We start from the raw sequence: 20963 nt of genomic DNA on the forward strand, positions 1-20963 counted from the left end.
AGGGTACTTTTAGGTAAGCCACACCTAGTTAACATAGTAAAGGTGTATGTTTTATTCTCTTGTCATCTCCAGAGAAATAAATGGGTTTTTGAATTGTGTATTTATTCCATCAAGAATTATTTAGGGCCTCCCCGGTGGCGCAGCGGTTGAGCGCTGGGTTGCAAAACTGCCCACAGCCTCTGCGGCGCCGGTTCGATCCCCGGCTGCTCCCCGGCCACCGGAGGAGGGTCCCACATGGCGCGCAGACCTCTCCTGCCGCCCGCTGCTCCCCTCAGCAGTGTGCTTTGGTCCTTCTGCCTGCTCTGCTCCCCGCTCTGGCTCTGGTGAATTCTCTCACCCTCCCGCGCTTCTGACTGTACCCAGTGCATGTATAAACAAAAACAAACAAATAAAAAAAAAAAAGTCTCTATAAAAAAAAACTTAAAAAAAAAAAGAATTATTTAAAGTTGCACCTATACACTTTACTTGTAGTTTCAAATCTATCCAATACCATCTGCTTGTGTAAGTGAGGTTCACAAAAAGGTAAAAGCAAGTCCCCCAATATAGAGGAGATTGCAGTATGTTCCAGATAGGCATCCTTATTAATTAGCATTGTGGATGTAACTATTCTGGAACTGAAATTAGGGTTTCTATCAAATTAGACATCTCCTGAAATATGGGTAATCAGATTCACTTTACATCCAGGAAAGGAACTGGAGAGAATTTGGTTCTCTTTTATTTTGGAATATTTGGAGATTAGCACAGATATCCATGATGTAAATTCTTGTATTATGGCTAAGCTATAAAAGTTATAAATATTTATGCTTTATAACATTACAGATAATGTTCCTATGGGGAAAAAAAATCCCAAAGGAGATTGAAAATTGAATGCATGCAGGGACCATTTTTGTCTTGCACTCCACTCCCCTGAATCTCCAATCCTGATTTGTCTTGCTTCCTCTTGCCAAGCAAAGGTAGTAAGACTTACCTTGAACCACACTACATCTGCTGCCAGAAAGCATCATACGGAAGAAGCTAAACTCTTGACCAACCACATGCAACTCTGGAAACACTGGTGTGTCGAGGTGCTTGGCATCCTCAAACTTCATCTCAGCTCATCTTTCCTTTGTAAACTTTCCAATCCTAGAATTTTCCTTCCTATTCTGATCCTACATAGGATCCCACAGTGATCTACACTTGACCCCATGGGACCCTATGATCCTGTGGTCCTACACTGATCCCATGAAATTCAAGTCAACATGTACCTATTGCATATTCAGTATGTGCAAAACACACTGCCAGGGGTTGCAGAGCTATAGAAATCATCTGGCAGGTAATAAGCATGTATAAGCCTTGTGAGAAGAATTTCATACTAGTGGAACAAGTAGATGTTTATCAGAGGATCAAAAAGAGTGAACACTCATATCTACGTAGAAAAGAATTTGAAGACAAGTGGCATTTGAACAACACTGGGGTAGAGGTACCAACCCTACCTCACAGTGGAAAATGGAACTATCATTTATAATCAGCCCTACATATCCATGGATCAATGAATCGGGAACCCATGGATAGAAAAAAGTCCACATAAGTGAACCTGCAGAGTTTAAGCCCATGTCACTCAAAGATCAACTGTACTTTGAGGAGCAGGTGAAATTTTCAGCTGGGAAGGTGTGGGAAGGAGGAGAACATTCTAAACAGAAGGAAAGGCATGAGTAGGCGTTGGGCCCATGAGGCCTGTTTGGAAATGGAGCAAACCACTTGTCTTTGAACACAAAATATACTTGCATAGAAAGGAGAGCTGCAAAAGATAGGGTTGAAAATGCTGGTTGTGAGCAAATGATGAAAGGTCCTTCTATGCCAGGGCAGATTTAATTTCTATTTAACTTTACAGGTAGTAGTTGGAAATAGGAGCTTCTTGAGCAAAGCAAGTAAATGCCATAGGGACGACCGCTGGGGAGGGATTTTCTGGGATTGCTATGTATAGCATGTCTATGCAGGAAGCTACCAGAGTCTGAACTAAGACTGGCAAAGGAAATAAAAATTTAGAAAACAATTTGAGAGATATTTTTAACACCTCTTAGACTTGGCAGTTGGTTGAGCTGTGAGGAAGGATCACCAGGTTTTGTGCCAGAATGATGAGAAATGGTAACATTGTTAACATAGACAGGAGCACAGCAGTGGAGGTGGGAAAAAGAATTCTCTTTTAAACTTATTGTAGTTGAGGTGCTGGTGGACCCTCCAAAGGAAATGCCTACCAAGGAAGTTAGAGCATGAATTCAGCACTTGGAGAATGGGGCCAGAGTCACACAAATTTTTCCCTGGAGAAGCAGCAAAAGCAATGAATGAAGCTAACAGAATTCACAAATGACAGAAGAGGGGAAGGACAGAGCCCCAGAGACAACTACCTTCCCCTGACGGCCTCCCCTGCTCTTCCGTCCCCTGCTCTTCCAAGTTTTGTTTATGTGTTCCTCCTCAGGAAGAGCTACAGGACAAAAAGTTAATTTGCTCGGAGGGCCAAGGCTTACAGATTCCTTCCACCTGAAAAACTATTAGGACAGAGACTTTAGATAATAGGGAAAGACTGTTTATATTTTACTAAGTTTTGTATATTGAATTTACTTAAAACAAATCTGTAGTGCTAACATGGAAAAACCACAGAGCTCCTTCCTTCTTCGGAAAAATTCTGTGATCTTTAGTGTCGGCCCTTATTTCCTGCTCACTCCTCAAAAACGTTCAATTTCTAGAACCAGAAGGAATTTAAAATTCAGAAGAGCTAAACTATTGCAAACTACCTTTAATAGCTTCTTTTTCCAGGCTATTCCCTGAGTAAAGATAAACAGGAAATGAATGGTGACAGTAACTGGAATATTTGTAGTATAAATACAATTTGTTAACTTTAGACCATTTCCTAGAGTTTACTCCTCCCATAACTCACATTTTGTTTTATTCGGGGGGAAACAAAAAGCATAGGTGAGCTGAAAAATAAATAAAATAAAAATAAACCTTGCTCTTGAGGGTACAGCTTAACTTTTGTTTTTGTGTACAAATTTTACCCCATAAATCATCCTGTGCTTCATCATTTAGGGGACTCCAAAAACAAAAACCCTAAACCCTTTATTTCCTTTGTGTTTTCTAAAGGTGAAATGCTGCAAATACTGGCCAGATGACACAGAGATATATAAAGACATTAAAGTTACCCTAATAGAAACAGAACTATTGGCAGAATATGTTATAAGAACATTTGCTGTTGAAAAGGTAAGTTTTCATTACTAACTTTACAACTATAGTCAGACATTAGTTGGTACAGTCTCATTAACGTATCTGGGATCATTTATGTGGTCACACCTGAACGCAGGTAGGCTTTATCTGCTGATTTCTCTAGATTGCATCTTGCCCTCTGACTCTGTAATAGCTCAGTTTCATCTTTGAAGCAAATCATTCCCATCTGATAAGAGTCTACTTTTTACAGCTAAATAAAAGATAATGCCTATCTGTCTATTTCCTTTTTCTTTTTTGTGTGGTTGATGTTGTTCAGTCCATCTCTCTTTGCTCACGATTTGATAAATGTCCTTCATGTTGTGTCCATAAGGGTTTCCCAGTGGTGAGTCAGTATCAGTGTGAGACTTAGGTCCTGACTCCCCCTTGGAATCCCTGTTTCTCCTTGAGACTTTTTAGGCCTGTGCCTTAATCAATATTCACTGGTGGATTTTCCAGGTAGCAGGGACCTGCTTGGGACATAAGTGACTGATCTACATTAGACATGGATCCCCTTGCATGAACCAGTGCTTCCATCCATTCTCGCTCCCATCCTAGTCTCAGCCTTGTGTAGTTGCTGGTGTTGGCTCCATGAATGCTGTGTTTGGCTCTATTCTGCCTCATTCCATATGCATGGATGGGGCTTCTTCTCCGGGAAGCACTGTAGGGCATAACAGGGAATTTCCTTATTCCCCCTCTTTCTGCTCACATAGGGAGGGGCCGGAAGTGAAGCAAACTGCAGTCCATCCAGAGAAGTATCACAGGTAGGCTGTGGGGAAAAGTGGAGGTGATGTGACTGAGAAAAGCTCTGCCTTCTTAAGGTCATCTTGCCTTTGAGGAATGGGACACAGGATTTTGTCCCTGAAGTCCACACATTTTTCTAATGAGAACTGATTCTCCATGACTATGCCCTGCACTGCACTTACTAATTTTGTCTTAAATGTGTTCAATGAAAACTTGCATTAATTTAACAATAGTGGGTCCCCTTGGAGGACCTGGATTGCAAGTGAACTGCCAGGCAGTTGGTTGCCGGCCTTCAGCTCTACTCTCTGATCTCATGGCATCTATTGCACTTTTGGAATTAGCAAGACCACCTTCAGAAATGAATGTAGTTACAATCTGCTTACTGGCTAATTTATCCTGATATTTGAACTACCTGTCCTGGTTTTCAAATCCATATTTGTCATAGAATCACAAGGCTGAAAAGACTTTAGTTTATTTTAATCTGTTTCTCACACTACTTAGCATTTTTTCCTTAGCCTGTCTTTTTTAATAAGCAGGCGGGAGGCTTGGAGACTTCAAAGAATGTAGAGTTCTGGTTGACTCAATTCTTCAAGTTCTGAACCTTATACTTTGATGTCTGGGCTTTTTTTTTTTTTTTTTTTTTTTTTTCCCTTTCTTTCTTAGGCAGAGTTGGAAAAAAAACATACATGGAAGGTTTTTGTATGGCTCTTGGCAAGAGCGCTCATGAATAACTGCATTAAAACAGATAGTGATAAAAGATCTTCAATATTTTTTCATTTAAAAAAATCATCCAAAAGCCATCACTTAAACATGGAGTTCTTTCAACAATAGCCAGCTCTCTAATAAGCTGAAAATGCATCTTTGTTGCTAAAGGAAGGGTTTGTTTGTTTCTTTGCTCTTTTTTTAACCTCTTATTGTACTCTCCTACATTCCCAGCTGCACAGAAATGTTTCTGAAATACCCAGTTATTTTAGTCATCAGACAACCAGAAAAGAGGTGGTGGAAAGAAGAGAAGGATGAAGAGCTTATTAAGGCATTTGGGGAAATCAAAATGACACATTAGTGATTTTCTAACAGGGCAATTGGAATCTTTAAGGAAAACAAATCATTAGTACTATGAGTAGTGAAGCACTTCTTGTAGGTTTTAAACTTTCTCATTAGAATGGAAAGAGAAAAACAGTCAAGCATGTACTTTGAGAGTCCTACAATTCTGTTCTATTCTGAGAGTGTGTCCCATCAAGGGACCAAAAGGTAAAAAATGAGATTTGGACTATATTCTACAAAACAGACATGCTGCAGTTTGAAACTGATGAATTCCTATTTTGCATAAGATTGTCATCTTTCCTTTACCATCTGATGACTAAAAACTAAGCAGATTTAAAATAACATATAGTGCTCATTGTGTCAGGAGGAAACAACTAGAAAATCTCCTGGATCCAGACACTGTGAATCCCTCCTGTCAGTTCTTGTAAGAAGGAAGCTAACAATGGCCACCAAATTCTCTCTGCCCCAGAAATGCCTGGAACTCAAAGAAAGCTATGGGATATAGTCCTCTATCTCAAAGTTAGAACATGTACTAATGATTCATTCATTCCCCAAATATTTATTAAGCATGCTCTTTGGGCTAGGTACTGTTGTATGTCTTGATGTCCCATGTTCCCATTACATTACATGGGAAAATAAAGTGAATATCATGTTTTTTTTACAGATTAATACTTGTTATAATTAAAAATGAAAAGAAAAATGACTGATATGAAATTGGCAGTGTTCAGGCTGTGATGACTTGATCACATCTTTGACTTTTCCCCAGAATATCTTACAAGAAATGACTGTTGTGTCAATGAACAAGAATGAGAATTATCTCAAAGGCAATTTTCTTTGCTAATCTTGTCAATAGTGAACATATTAGATACTAGAGGTTTATTTTGGGAAAGGTTTTCTACATCCCAGAAAGTGACATTTACTTTGCTCAGAAAATGAGCCCAGGAGAGATCAGTTGGGGGCTTATCTCATAAGTTTGGGACTGTGGGGTGCTGGGGCAGAAATCTAGCACAGTTAGAAAGGAAAGCTCTCACAAAATTAAAAAAAACAAACAAACAAACAAACAAAAAACAACCATAGGTGGGAGAAGCAAGAGAAACTTTGTCCTCTTAGGAATAAATACGGATTCATTCCAGCTTTCCCACTAAATTACCATCAAATTGGGATTATCAGGGCCACATTTGCCATGCAGAAATCCAGGGAACTCTCTGAGGTTGTGGAAGGTGACACTGGCTCAACCATCTGTCTTCTGATTGATGGAGACTTTGGGACTGGCCAGCTGTTACCATGGTTTCAGTGATAAGTAATCTAAGCCCCTTACCCGGTGATGCTCCTCTGGGCTCACAGAGCATATTTAGTAGATGACAGTGTTGATTTTCCCTTGTGAATTCCTGACCACTTACTTTCTTAATAATTCAATTCCATTAAATAAAAGGATTTTCAAAGAGAAATAAAGCTTCAGTATTTGTGGGCTATTAAACCTAAGACATGTATTTACATACTGATAATAAACGGTTCTTATCTTAAAATCTATCATTTTTTGTCTGCTAGTCTTTCAAAGCACTTAGCAATTCTGAATTTCTTCTTTGCTCACTGTGTGTGAACAATGACTGATGATGAATGCGGCAAGGTTAGTGGATGTTCAATGTTAAGCTGTAATAAAATTAAACCCCGGGCCTAGGGCAGAGATGGTTTTTAGGAAATGGTCATCAGATGAGAAAGGGATGAAGCTAATTTTTGTGCCAAATTTACATCTAGTCTTAATTCTGAAAATAACTTTTGTTTTCAAAACAGACTTTTACTTTAAATATAGTTTTAATACACAAACTCATAGTTTAAAAAAAAATTCTTAAAAACAGAACAAATTTCTAACAACAAAACAAAACCTTAAAATCTCTTTATTTCTGCTTCCCCTTCAAGTCAGTGGAAGGCAACCTCCCTCTTCAATTGACTGACCTAACATAGCATTCCATAAAAAATGATTTCCACGTTTATAGTTCAGTTGCTTGCGTGCCTGTTTTCCACGTGCCACTGAGACAGCCCCTTGAGGACAGGACACTGACTTCAGGTCTCTGTGGCCTGGCACCGAGGGTCAGGCCCTGCAGGATTGCAGCGCCTCAGATTGCTGATGACTAGGTGGAATGTTTCCCTAAATTTTTAGGGGGAAAGAAAGCCTTACAAACTGGACTTGCAAATAAAAATTAAGTTCTGGGACCCGTGTACTAGAAAATAACCCTCATCCACCTTCCACAGAACTCTCTGAGTGTTTGCGCACTCACTGCTGGAGCACCCGCGTCAGAGCTACACGCAAAAGAGCCAGAACAAGGGCCTGCATGCCCACAGCTGGTCTTGAGAACAGTGATGACCTTGAATTCTTCAAGTCACTGTTCTCTACTTCTTTCTCTGTGGACTCGCACCTCATACCATAGGGTCTAAGTGACATACAGACTGGTAACAGTCTACTTTTTATAAAGGAATTAAAGCGATCCAGCCATTTGCTAGACTTGCACCCACCAACAAGCATTTTCCCCAAACATCACCTCCCCTTTCATCCCTACAAACATCTCCTACCTGTGATAAGGCTTTCAAACTGTGTGTTAAATCTAAGAGTGACCTTCTTCCCACGAGTTCATAGTTGCCTCATCTAGCCCTAGGCTTACTAACTGCTGATGGGTACTTGGCGCTCTCTCAGTGGCTCATCATTTTTGTTCCTTTGTTCTCTTCCTGTGTCCTGCTGAACAACAAATGACAGAGAGGTGTTCATGAAATCCGAGAGATCAGACAGTTTCACTTCACTGGCTGGCCGGATCACGGGGTCCCCTACCATGCCACCGGGCTGCTGGGATTCGTACGGCAGGTCAAATCCAAAAGTCCACCTAACGCAGGCCCGTTGGTGGTGCACTGCAGGTAAGCAGAGTGCTCAGCAGCTCTGGAAGGAAGCACGATGGACAGGAGCTATCTCTTTTGGGGTGATAAAAATGTTTTTGGAATTTGATAGAGGTGATAGTTGCACAACATCGCAAAGGTAGTTTATTCAATGCCATAGAATTGTGCATCTTAAGAGGTTTTTATTTTTTTTTTTTTACTGATGTGTGATTTCATCATAATAAAAACATTGAAATGGAAGAAGCAGTGCACCAGGTCCTATTCCTGTGCTGATAGACCTCTCTTTCCAGTGCTGGTGCAGGGAGGACCGGCTGCTTCATCGTCATCGACATCATGTTGGACATGGCAGAAAGGGAAGGGGTGGTGGACATCTACAATTGCGTCAGAGAGCTGCGGTCTAGGAGAGTGAACATGGTGCAGACGGAGGTACTGGTCCCTATCAGCCCTCAGCTCACCCCCAGGGCCTCTCCAATACCCCCTCTTCCCAATGCCAAGAGGAAGCACCCTAGAAGAAAACTCACTAGGAAAAAAAAATGATATACCTGCCAGTCCCTTTCCTCCTACCTCCCTCCCTTTCTTCTTTCCTTCCAATGTTTTTCCTCTTAGAAACAAACAAAAAGCCAGGAGTCTCCCAGGTAACAGAATCTGCAGCCAGGAGCCACAACCTGCCCATATTTCTGAGTCGAGGGACCCAGTAGAGTCTCTACACTAAGCATTCAGAGTTTCAATGCCATTTCTTTTTACTATGTTTTTAAACTAACTGGCAACCAGAGCAAGACCACTCCTGAGAAGAGCCAAGCATTTGCCAAGTGGGTCAGAGATAACGTTCTACATTTTGTTCTCTTCCTACTGTTCTTAAAAATTCTGCCCACTGACCTGGCATCATGGGGATTTGCCTGTTTTATGGAAGTACTCTACCAACTTGTACTTCTATAAAATAGGATTCAAAGTGTGTCAGGAATTTAAATTTTTGAGAAAAAGTAATACATCCTGCACCTAGGAAATGCATATTTTCACTAAAAATATTAAGTAAGTATTATACTCACCACCTAGAAAATGATTCATGAAGTAGAGTGAAGAAGAAACAAGAACCCCTTGCATTTTTATTGAGCATTAAAGTTTACATAAGCCATTAGGAAACCTAATTTCATTTTTTTAGCCAACATAAAGAACAATAGGAGAAACTATAATGCTACTTTCATCGTCTTTTTTCTTTAGAATAGGGATTTGTTTTAAAGATAATAGTGATCTAATGTCTTTTTAATGTGCTTTACAATTGATCAAATGTTGCCACATCCACTTGCTCACTTGGATATCTTTTTGGAGGTGCTGCTCCATAGGAATGAGCTGTTTGGGAGAACAAGAGTTCTAGTTATTTATAGAAATTAGAGTAAAAAGTAATGAGACTTCTTTGTGTCTCATGTAATTAAAGACCAGTAATAAATATGATAAAACTTTGCTAATTAATTGTAGGGAAAGTCTGTGCCAACTCAGAATTAGAGGACCCTTTTTTTAAACTGTAGACTTGTAATACATATATACAGCGATCTCTGGACACATTTCATAATGATCACATTAATTAATGTTTCAAAACAAGTACTAAGTGCTCAGAATTGTTTATTTTCATAATTATGTCAAGTTTCCCTGAACCTTCTTTGCACTTTTAATTTGGTTAGCAAGTTCTCTTTTCATTATAGATAGATAAGAGCCTGTTCCTTTCCTCATCTGAAACAGTGAGCTCCAAATTCATAGATCAGATTTACAGAAGTATTGTAGCCATGGCTATGCTCTTGTTACAGTGCTTGTCTTTTATCAATGTTTGATTGGCTTTAGTTAATCCATATAATACTTGTGTGTTGAGCTCCTATTTGTCTTTTTTTCCCCTGAGATTCTTCACATTTGGCCAATCAGCAGTGTTCAGTCACCCCTTGTAGGGAACAGATGATGGATGCTGGAGTACCCCCACCCCCAGCAGTCGGGGAGCGCACTATCTGTGTAGACCATGTTATGTTATCTTGACTACATGGTGCTTATCTTCCCTTCTTCTCTAGCTTCTCAGGTTACCTTGGTTTCTCTGTCACTAACTAGTCCCATCTCTTTTATCAGGAGCAATATGTGTTTATCCATGATGCCATCCTGGAAGCCTGTCTCTGTGGAGACACCTCTGTCCCTGCTTCCCAAGTGAGGTCTCTGTATTATGACATGAACAAACTGGATCCACAGACAAATTCAAGCCAGATTAAAGAGGAATTCCGGGTAAGTCAGGTCACGCTGAAGGGAGAGGCAACCCTTAAGGATGGTTACTTTGCTCTCTAAGAAATACCTCCAAGTCAGCTCTTGAACCCTAGAGCCAACATAAATTTCTCAGCCTCAGCATGGTTGACATTTGGGCTGAAAAATCCTTTGCTGGGGATACAGTCTTATAGGATTTTAGCACCATCCCTGGCCTCTACCCACTGGATGCCAGGAGACCTCTACCACACCAGCTGTGACAACCAAAAATGTACAGAGACATTGCCAGTGTCCCTTGGGGGCAAGATGAGCTGGTTAAGAACCACGGGTCTAGCAAAGCCATTTCTTGCCCTTGGCAGCAGATACTAGGTGATCCCTTAGTTTCATATGGGTGGGGCCAAACCAAAGGGGTGCGTTCAGAGCCCCAGTCTGGCAAGTTCATTGCATTTCAATTATCCTATTCCGTGTAAATGTACCTGACTCCAGGCTCTTCCATCCAGGTGTTCAGTCACTAAGCCCTGGTTGGACTTATTGGCACTTAACCCTGTGGATCCACAATGGTCCTTGTGTCTGATGGCCATTGTCTGTGGATAAAATCCCCAAAAGAAAAATGCAGTAGGGGTGGGAGAAGGGAACCATCTTGCTGTCAGCTGTAAGGAACATAAGTGCTCCAAAGGCTGAGCGTGAGACAGTGCTCATCAGCACCCTCTTCCCCATGGTTCTGTCTTCCCTCACGTAGACCCTGAACATGGTGACGCCGACTCTGCGCGTGGAAGACTGCAGCATCGCGCTCCTGCCCCGGAACCACGAGAAAAACCGGTGCATGGACATCCTGCCCCCGGACCGCTGCCTGCCCTTCCTCATCACCATCGACGGGGAGAGCAGCAACTACATTAACGCCGCCCTCATGGACGTAAGCTCATGCCCTCTCCCTTGAAGGCAACAGGAAGCCTTTCCCCAGGGGGAGTACAGGGGAAGGAAGCAAAGCCAGCTTGGTTTTCTCCTTTGACTCATCTGCCTCGGTTGGATAATTTTTAAAGATGCAAACTATTTTTTCAATAAAGTGTGCTTCAGTTTCCAGAGATGTTTTTCTGACAGAGCCAACATCCTTGGTCTCTTGGAGACTACGGATCTGGAAGTATTGATAAATGAAATATGTCCCCGTTCCTCTCTGAACACTTAGATTTTTAACCTGCTGGCCAGAGAGCAAGAGACAGCTATTAAGTCACTAAGGCAGTGAAGTGGGATTATATGGTTTGCAGCATTATTTTAGTTCCCTTTCCTCCTAATTTAGGCAGTAATTAACATAGGGGGGAAAATTGCCTGTCAGTACAGATAGTACACAACTCATTACCTCCTGTCAGTCTATTTACTTCTAGCTGAATGAGCATTTGCTATTCAATTGATGGGAAAAGTGAATGGGTATTTTCAGCACTAATATGGAAACGTTAATTCTATTGTGGTGATATCAGTGAAAAAGGTTCTTAAATGTGTCTGAGCTCTCCAGAGCTGTAAGATGCACATGTGTCCTTTTATGACAGGAATAAGCAATGCCTTTACACGTACACATGACAAGTGAACAGATTTTAGGTGCAGCAGAACTATTTTACTTGTACATATTTTTAAAGCAAAGTTCCATTTTCTTCATTAAAATAATTATTTATATGATCAATATTGTGTTTCTACCAGAAATAGAAGAAAAATAGTAAGAGACACTGAGTTTTCCTGGTATAAATGAGGAATATCTTTTCATTGCAATTCTGCAGTTAAGTTTGTATTTAGCCTACTCTGGCTTTGACAACAGTGATGGAATTCAACAATTGTTAAAAATGTTTGGCATTATATGTCACAAGTTTCCATGTGTACAAAATAATTTAGCTTCCTCACTTTGCATTTTCCTGGGTATATTTGGATCTTTCTTGTTTGTGTTTGCAGAGCTATAAACAGCCTTCAGCTTTTATTGTCACCCAGCATCCTTTGCCAAACACTGTCAAAGACTTCTGGAGACTGGTCCTAGACTACCACTGCACGTCTGTGGTCATGCTGAACGATGTGGATCCTGCCCAGGTGAGACTTGCTGGAGTAGCTCAGGGGCAGCTCTTGCCCAGGGTCAGATCTACATTTGCTTTGCTTGCACATTGCAAACTACAGGCCCCAGTGCCAAGTCACATGCCAGGCAAGGGCTGAGACCTGGAGATGCTGAAACACAAATCTGAAAAATCAAGTGGAATTAGTGATCAGGGCAAAGGGTAGCCTGAAACCGAAAAGACAAGATCAAATCACAGACAGTGGAAGTGACAGCGCAAGACAGGGGCAGAAACTGGTCTGTTCCCAAAGGACTGAAATACTAAGGAGAGGTTGATACCAGACAATGGACAGAGGGAGCTGAACAGAAATGAGGATGTTGCAGAATGAAACTAGTGCAAGCAAGCCAGAGAGCCATAATAAAAGGACATCCACGTCTAATGTGACCCCGGCCCCTTCCTGAAGCAACTCTGTGCTTCCTGCACACTCACCTGTCACCTGCAAACAGAGCTTTCAGTGGTAGGGTGACACAGGGAAAACCAACCATCAATTTAAACAGACAGCAATTAATTTTGTTAACTCTTTAGTAAAGATATTAAAAAGAAATAAAACTGGGACATAAAGATAATAGAAGCTCAGAATGATGAATGGGGCTTTTACATAGCTCCTCTCCTTAACAGAGAGAGAAAGAATTAGACAGTGATGACTCGATACTAGTAATGAGGTTACAGACATTTTCTTAAAGGGACTTGTCAGGGAAGCAGTCACAAAGTGGCCTTTAGGAGCAGAATGTACTGCTTTGGGGTTCTACTAGACAGAAGGCATTATGGGAAGTTTGACCTTAACATATTTTAAAAGTAAACTTGTTCTGGAACTGAATTACTTTCCTATCTAGTAGAGAGAATTTCTTTAAAAAGAAAAGAGGTCTGAAGTATTTCAGTAACCAAACTGGACAAGAATTTTTCTCCCAAAATCCATTTTATCATTCTGCCATAAATCCCATGGACATTCACTTCAGTTCTATAATGTTGTTAATTACTTTTGAAGCACTACATTATATTATTAAGGTTCTACCTGAAAGCTAATTAATGAAATAGTAATGATAATCCTTGTTTTCATCTAATCCATTTTTTTGCTTAAGAGCTTAAATATTTTAGAAGTCCTCCCCATTGATCTTCTCTGAAGTATAGATTGCAGCCATTTATAAAGACAAGCAGACTTCAGAGTTCAGAGAGCTTCAACGACAAGCTCGAAATAGGACCACAGATCCTGATTTTCTTACCTATAGAAATGCTGGTTAAATTTCACTAATTCAGAACATCTTAGTCATAGACAGTATAGGATAAAGGGCATGTTCCATATTCAGAATCATTTTTTGTTTCCAAATGTGTATCCTGAAATGCAGTGATAAATGTCTTTGTTCTGATTAGTGAACCAGAGGTCAGTGATTTTGGTATGTTCTTTTTGAGCAATGATGTCTGAATGCTAAAGCTGCATTCTAAACCCAAACAGTCTGGTTTCAGACTAAGCTTGGCTGATCAGTAGTAGGAGAGACAGAGATTCCAATTCCATTCGCAAACCGAGCTGATTTTCAGAGTGAACGAAAGAAGGCTTCTGGGATTCAGTCTTTTGGAGAGCACTAAACCAAGTATTTGAACTTAAAGGCTTTGCAGTTGTACTAGAATAGCTCTCAACTATTTTAAGTATTTATAGGTCCAGTTCATGGACGTGTTATGCACCATTTAAGCCATTTTCTACATGGCTTACTTGGGCAGACTGCAGAATGCAGTGTGCCGAGAGCCAAGTGCTGCCCAGGCCATTCATATTTCTCTGATGTAAGTGACAAGTTTTAGATCAGGGCTTGAACCTACAGAGCAAGCAGAAAGCCAAGTTAGCTTGGTTAGGAGAAAAATGGGCAGAACAGTTCAAATGTCCATGTTAGGACTTTTATTATCATCTTGGCATCCCATTGTAATGCCTATTAATTTTAACAGTAGGTACACTTGGGTATCAAAATGAGAAAAAAAAAAAAAAAAACCCACCAGCATGCCAAATTTGACAAGGCAGTTTTATAACTTGTCACCAGGAAGTGCTGATAAGGGAAAAATTTTATGGAAGCATTACTTACAAATAAATTTAAATGTAATTTCTAAAATACTATAGATTTAACTAACATGAAAAGTACCCATAGTTGTCCCACTAGTCTTGATCATAAAGTGGAAAGCTTTAGCTTCTTTAATTGTGCAGTCTGCTCAAAATTCTAAAACTGCTTTCTAGATCTAAACTGGCCTCAACCAAATCCTGGCTGACCAGTAGTAGGAGAGATAGCAGAGACTGCCATTTCTTTTCATTGAAATTGATAACTATCTAGCAATCTTGTATATAAGTCAAATTTTGCAACCCTTGGCCAAAGAGATTTTGGATCCTTTGGAAAATAAACATCATAAAAAGAAAGGAAGTATGGGAGGGAGGAATTCAACCAGTGGGATACCCCATTTTAAAAATGAGGTGATGCTTTTCATTTGCTGTTGATTCCATAAAAACCAGTTATAAAATAATGAAGTATTTCCATCTTGCCTCATCACAACCTATTTGTCCCTCAGGTGAATTAGCAAGATAAAAGTTAAATGCTACTCCATTGTTCCAGTGTATACGCTTTGTTCCTCTGTCATAGATTAGTGACCCAGCTAATCCACACCTAGGAATCTACCCAAAGAACACAAAAACACCAATTCGAAGGAAAACCTGCAATGCAATGCTATGATTATTGCAGATCTATTTACAATAGCCAAGATATGAAACAACCCAAATGTCCCAGAACAGATGAATGGCTCAAGAAGGTGTGGTATGTACACTCAATGGAATACTACTCTGCAATCAAAAAGATAAACTCATGCCATTTGTAGCAACATGATGGAGCTGGAAGGAATTATGTTAAGCAAAAATGTCAGAAGTTTAAAGATAAATACTGATGGTTTCACTTGTATGTGGAATATAAAGAAACCAAACAAAGGGTCAGATAACAATGATGTAAAAAAAAAATAGTTCATAGTAATAAAAAAATTAGGGGTGAGAGGTGGGAAGAAACTGGTACAAAAATTGTGACTGAAATATTTGAGTAACTTATGAGCCAAAATTCAACTTCCCAGCATTGTTATCCTATACAGAAAACAAAAACCAAAATAAAAAAGCATAATGAAAAAATGTGATATATATCATTATAAGCGCAAATTAAAAAATAAATAAATAAATAAATGCTACTCCCCAAAAATGTCACTCTATATCAAGTCCCAAGAATTTCATTTCAGGCTTTAAATGTCTACCAAGGTGTCAGGGTTCTAGGAAAGGTTTTTGAGGAGACAAGTTCTTGGGGGATTCTGCTCACCTATCTCTAAGTTTGGTATTTCTGTGGGTTAGGGGCAAGCAAAAGTGCCCCTTTCATAGGTCATCATACCCAGGAACATCCCACCACAAGTTATGTGTCATGTTTATGTAAAAGTTCTTGTTACCCAGGATCACCAATCCCTGGCATTTGATACGCTAGGAAATTGTCTCTTTAATTAAAGCCACTTCTAGATAAAACTGCAAAACATTTACTCTTATTACACCACCCTGGTGGAATGGAGGGGAGGGAGGGTTTGAATCAGAGCATGACAATGCAACCCAACACTGTGATCAGTATCTTGTCACAAAATAGCCCTATTCCCAAAAGTGATTACAAGTTACAATGCAAGCCCAGAAGGGGGAGGTTGAGATTTGTACATTAACAGGTATGCCTGGCATCTTCACTGTATTAGCTCAGGACATCATCCCCAAGGGCTGATAAGAGTTCCTTCAACACGCAGAAAAACATCTTACACTGGAAGTATTGAATGGCATCTGCATGACCTCCTTATGGTGGGATTGCCCACAGCTTAAAGAAATACTTCCCAAGAAAATGAAAATGCCAACAGTACTAGAAGGACAGGTAAAGTTGCAGAATCAGCTAACAAGAAGGTCCTAAAGTGTAGTTGCTAGAAGGAAAAGAGAGAACAGAAAAAATGAAATGCATCAATAGACTGTTAAGAATTACTGAATGTCAGTAATGACCTTATCCAAACTATTAGGAGCAAATTTATTTTTATAATTAACCTTGTGTTCTATATTTTAATTCAGTTGTGTCCACAGTACTGGCCGGAGAACGGAGTACACAGACATGGCCCCATTCAAGTGGAATTTGTTTCAGCTGATTTAGAAGAAGACATCATCAGCAGGATATTCCGGATTTATAATGCAGCCAGAGTAAGATGGCTACCAACAGCTTATCTTTTGGTTTCATTATTTTCACATTCATTGCTTATTTAGAGAACCCACTTTGTGTCAAGCCTCTGTTCTAGGAATTTGGAATCCACCAGTGAACAAGACCAAGCTCCCTAAACTAATGGAACTTACATTCTAATGAGAAGATAAATGATAAATAATGGATGGAACAGATATAATAGACACAATATGATAGAAAACGATAAATGCTGCAGAAAAAAACTGAGGAGGCACAAAATGCCATGAATATGGAGAATATGAATAAGGAGAGAAATCGAGTCTGCCTTAAGTAGATGTGTCATGTGAGCAAAAACTTAACAGAAGAGAGGGAGCAGCCCCAAGGCTCTCTTGGAGACAGCCTTCACAGGCAAAAGTAATGATCAGTGCAAAGACTCTGAGGTGGGGCCTTGCTTGTTGTGTCCCACCTGATGTGGCTGGAGCACAGTGAGTGAAGGTGGGAGTAGCTTGTGGAGTAGTCCAGGTAGAGGCAAAGTGGCCATGGGGGAGGGGGCGCTGACTCGAGCAGGGGGCAGAGGCCATGTAAGGCTTTGCCAAATACTACTATAATTTGGGCTTTTGTTCTGGAAAAGAAAAATAAGAAGCCTTTATAGGATTTTAAGTAGAAGAATTCCATGATATAGGTTACCTTTTAAAAGGAGCATTCAGCCTTCTGTTTTGAAAACAGACTAAAAGAGAGGCCCTTCAGAAGGCCAGTTGTGAAGTGGCAACACAGGACAAGAGTGGTGGCAGATGGAGGAAGTAGGAGGTAGTGAGATTGTTTTATATTCTCATGGCAGAGCCAATAAGATTTGCTGATAGGTTGCATCCCAAGGAGTCTGGGGAGGGGGCGACGCTCCAGAGTTCAGTCCTGAGAACTAGAACTGACAGAATAGACATTAAGTTAGGAAGGGCTGTGATGGGACTGTTTGGCAGTAATGGACACGTGAAAAAAGGATCAGGAGTTCAATCTGAAACACACTAAGCCTGAGATGACTACTAGACCCCAAGTGGAAATAGGTTGGCTTTTCAGTCTGTGAGGGTGAAGTGCAGGAGAAAGATCTGAACTGGAAGGGTGAAATAGGTGACTTACTGGAATATTTAAAGTATGAGATGGAATGAAGTCATGAAGTGACAGATGGAGAAGTGAAAAGGGCCCAAGGACTGAGCTGGGGGCTTCATCAGCAAAAGATCTGAGGAAGGGAGGGTGCAGGCAAGGGGGAGGATGGATAAACGGGGAGGACCAAGTACAGAAGGTATGTCAACAAGAAGCAGCATCCCCTATGTCGAATGCCATGGAAGATTCAATCTCAGTGGCTTGTCCATGGTCAGATTTAAATTGCCCCTGCCCTTCTAGCACTTTCTTAAATCCTGCAATTCCAATTATGACTGAAGGTTAAGTATTAATATCTTAACAAGAGTCACAGCAATAAACAAAACCCTGTCACACTCAGCGGAACCAGAGTAATGTCTATCAACCTGAGTTCACAAACCTCTCCGGATTATAATTTATTTTTTAATTTACCTGTAATTAAAGTAAAGCCAATTTAGCACTTATTGTATGATGTGGGCAGTGTTTATGTTGTGCGTTAGTTTTCACTTGGCTTTTGTGAACTTATAAACATCCACTTTTCCGCTCCAGTTTTGTCTAACCTGTCGTTTAAAACACCTGGTTTTTTTATACCAGCTGGAGATTAAAAATCATAACTCTTCAGCCTGTAGAGATGTCCTTCATTATTTATAGGCAGGCCTCTCCCTTAATAATGTCCTGCTATGTTGAGAAGACCAAGTAGGTGGAATCAGCCCACTGGAACTCTATAAAGTAAATAACGCCTTGATTGTTCTCTGATTCTCTGTAGCCCCAAGATGGATATCGGATGGTGCAGCAATTCCAGTTCCTGGGCTGGCCGATGTACAGGGACACTCCTGTGTCCAAGCGCTCCTTCTTGAAGCTCATTCGCCAAGTGGACAAGTGGCAGGAGGAATACAATGGTGGTGAAGGCCGCACAGTTGTGCACTGCTTGTAAGTACTGAGCTCCGGTCTCAGAGCAACCAGTGACTCACGTTTCACTCTTCACAGAGAAGCAAACAGGTCTGGGTGATAGGACAGATTAGTCTGTCCATGGAGGGATTGGCTTGCTTTGATAGGTAAAACCTGGAAACAACCCAAATGCCCAAAAATAGATGACTGGATCAAGAACATATGGTACATGCACCCAATGGAATATTACTCAGCAATCAAAAAAGATAAACTCATGCCATTCACAGCAACGTGGATGGAACTAGAAGGAATTATGCTCAGTGAAATAAGCCAGAAGGAAAAAGAAAAATATCGGATGGTTTCACTTATAGCAGGAAAATAGGGGACCCAAATAAGACATCAGTGTAAAAAAGTAATAACAGTACAAAACACAACAAAGCAAAAACGGACAATTATAAATCAGAGACATCCTGCAGGGGAGGAGGAGGGAGAGGGATCAGAGGGAGGGAGGGAGGAGCTCAGGGGACTGAGGTGATGGTGCACAGGTGCATTGGTGAAGGAAACTCTATGGGGACTACACCTGAGGGGGTGGGAGAAGCAAATATTGTTTAAAAATGAACAATGATGTAAAATAAATAAATAAATAAAACTTTAAATAATATTTTACCCTTAATAAATAAAAATTAAAAAAAGAAAACAAGGAGTGCATATTTTGCATTCAGATGGGTGTCACTGCCTGTAGCAGGAGGAAGGACCAGAGCAGGATCCCTATGATTAGACAGACGAGTGAAGGAGGAGTCTTGGAGCCCTCAGTGGCTTTTGCAGGCTTTTTTTGCATTTACCAGGTACATGGCAGGCAGGGATGCCGGGGCACCAGGGAGCTGGCAGGCCTCCCAGCCCCTGGCAAATCTTCACTCTTCCTGGGCTCTCCGGCCCTCTCTCATGGCCTCTGCTTCTCTTTCATTCCTTTTGCTCTGCTCTCTTCTGCGACTTCATTCTGCTGTTCAACTGGCATCCCTGAGATGCCGTCCTTAAAAGCCCAGTCTTAGCCGAGGTAAATCCCATCTACCTATGCGCACACCCTACTCCAGGTGCCCGCCATCAGGCATTCATTCAGGACCGCAGGGATCCATCATCTATCCTGATGGCGGGTGGCAGAAAAGCCTGATACTTTACTTACCCTACACTGCCTTAAAAATAAGTGCTGACCCTGTGAGTAGGACCTCTCCAAAAATTAAAAAACAGCTGGGGGGATTCATTGAGTTTTGAGAGACGTATGTTAGGTTTTCAGGAATTTCTGAGCTGATTATTACATTCTTAGTAATTCAAAGCCATCCATCACATAAGAATTCACATCACAGACATCAGCAAATGCTTCAAATCAGGGCTCTCTCCTTAAGCTGGTTTACCATGACAGTAGTAGGTGATTCTATTGAAAAGTATGTCCAGCAGTTTCAAAAGAATTGTCTCTTTTGTGTGTGTATGGTTTTAAGAGATTTTTTTTCTTTTTTTTTTTTTTTGCTAGAGAATGTTTATATTGGGGACATTTGGTTAGAACCAGTGTCTCCAGAGTATGGGGTTCAGGCCAGCAATTTCAGGAGCTACCCAAAAGGGAGGAAATATGCTACAAAGCTAGTAGTCCCCAACCTTGGTTGTGCATTAAGAGTCATTTGGGTAACTTTGGGGTCAAAAAAAAATCATGTTCAGGTCACACCCAAAATCAAAAATAAAATCAAAAAAATCAAAATCTGTGGTGGGTGGTACCCAAGCATTAGTGCTTTTTTTAAACTTCTAGATTATTTCAATGTGCAGCCAAGGTTGAGAGCCACTAAATAGAGACTGCCACACTTTTCAAAGCACTTTCACCTGCGTTTTCTCATTGGCGATGATATGTAGCTAATCAGCCAGCTGGAATTGGCTTAATGGAACAGGCAATTAGAAAGTCGTGGCAGTTAGGGAAGACATTTAAAGCATTTGTGAAAACATAACATATAAGCTTATGTCTTTTGTCAATGGAGTGTCTGTCACTAGAAGCACACAGTGAAGTCTCTCCCAAATTGAAGGGAAAATAAAATTTTTCTCAGGGCAGACCGAGTCCAATTAAAATGGAAACTCAGTTAAGGTCCTGGCTACCCTCTACTTAATGCCCGTTCTCATGAAATACAACCCCCACCCAGGACCCTGGGAGGCCTCCCTGGCAGCCCAGAACTCTACCCTAACTCTCCCCAAAGTAAGTCCTGCAGGGTGTCATCCAGAGGGAAGCTGATATTTCCTTGGAAGGAGTCTAAGGAATCTGTTCACGCTTATCCTTCATCCTCTGAAACGCTCTTGTTAACCCTTCCCCCCTCACTACCCTCCTCTTCCATCTTATGGACCCAGTTTATTAAAAACATCTTTCCCAGGAAAATGCCAACAAGAATTGATTCAAAGTTCACTTCCCATTATTACGTCTCTAAATCCAGATGTAACCTCTGCTCAGAGAAAGATCACAGAGTCACCAGCGTAAGGTGATTCAGTTCTGACA

The 20963-nt window shown here is 40.8% G+C and overlaps 1 protein-coding gene across 4 annotated transcripts in view; it reads left to right on the forward strand.

Annotated features, from left to right (window-relative positions):
- Nucleotides 1–20963, forward strand: part of PTPRM (protein tyrosine phosphatase receptor type M) — a 796148-nt gene that overhangs the window by 760311 nt on the left and 14874 nt on the right. For all 4 annotated transcript variants that reach the window (XM_054694205.1, XM_054694203.1, XM_037508822.2 and 1 more), the window contains 8 exons: nucleotides 3118–3234; nucleotides 7772–7926; nucleotides 8196–8331; nucleotides 10012–10161; nucleotides 10877–11050; nucleotides 12073–12204; nucleotides 16318–16443; nucleotides 18318–18481. In XM_054694205.1, coding sequence (XP_054550180.1) covers nucleotides 3118–3234; nucleotides 7772–7926; nucleotides 8196–8331; nucleotides 10012–10161; nucleotides 10877–11050; nucleotides 12073–12204; nucleotides 16318–16443; nucleotides 18318–18481 — 1154 coding nt within the window. The remainder of the gene's footprint in view (nucleotides 1–3117; nucleotides 3235–7771; nucleotides 7927–8195; nucleotides 8332–10011; nucleotides 10162–10876; nucleotides 11051–12072; nucleotides 12205–16317; nucleotides 16444–18317; nucleotides 18482–20963) is intronic.

The sequence above is a fragment of the Talpa occidentalis genome, unplaced genomic scaffold (assembly GCF_014898055.3).
Source record: "Talpa occidentalis isolate TD23 unplaced genomic scaffold, MPIMG_talOcc4v2.1 talOcc4.13, whole genome shotgun sequence".
Taxonomy (NCBI): domain Eukaryota; kingdom Metazoa; phylum Chordata; class Mammalia; order Eulipotyphla; family Talpidae; genus Talpa; species Talpa occidentalis.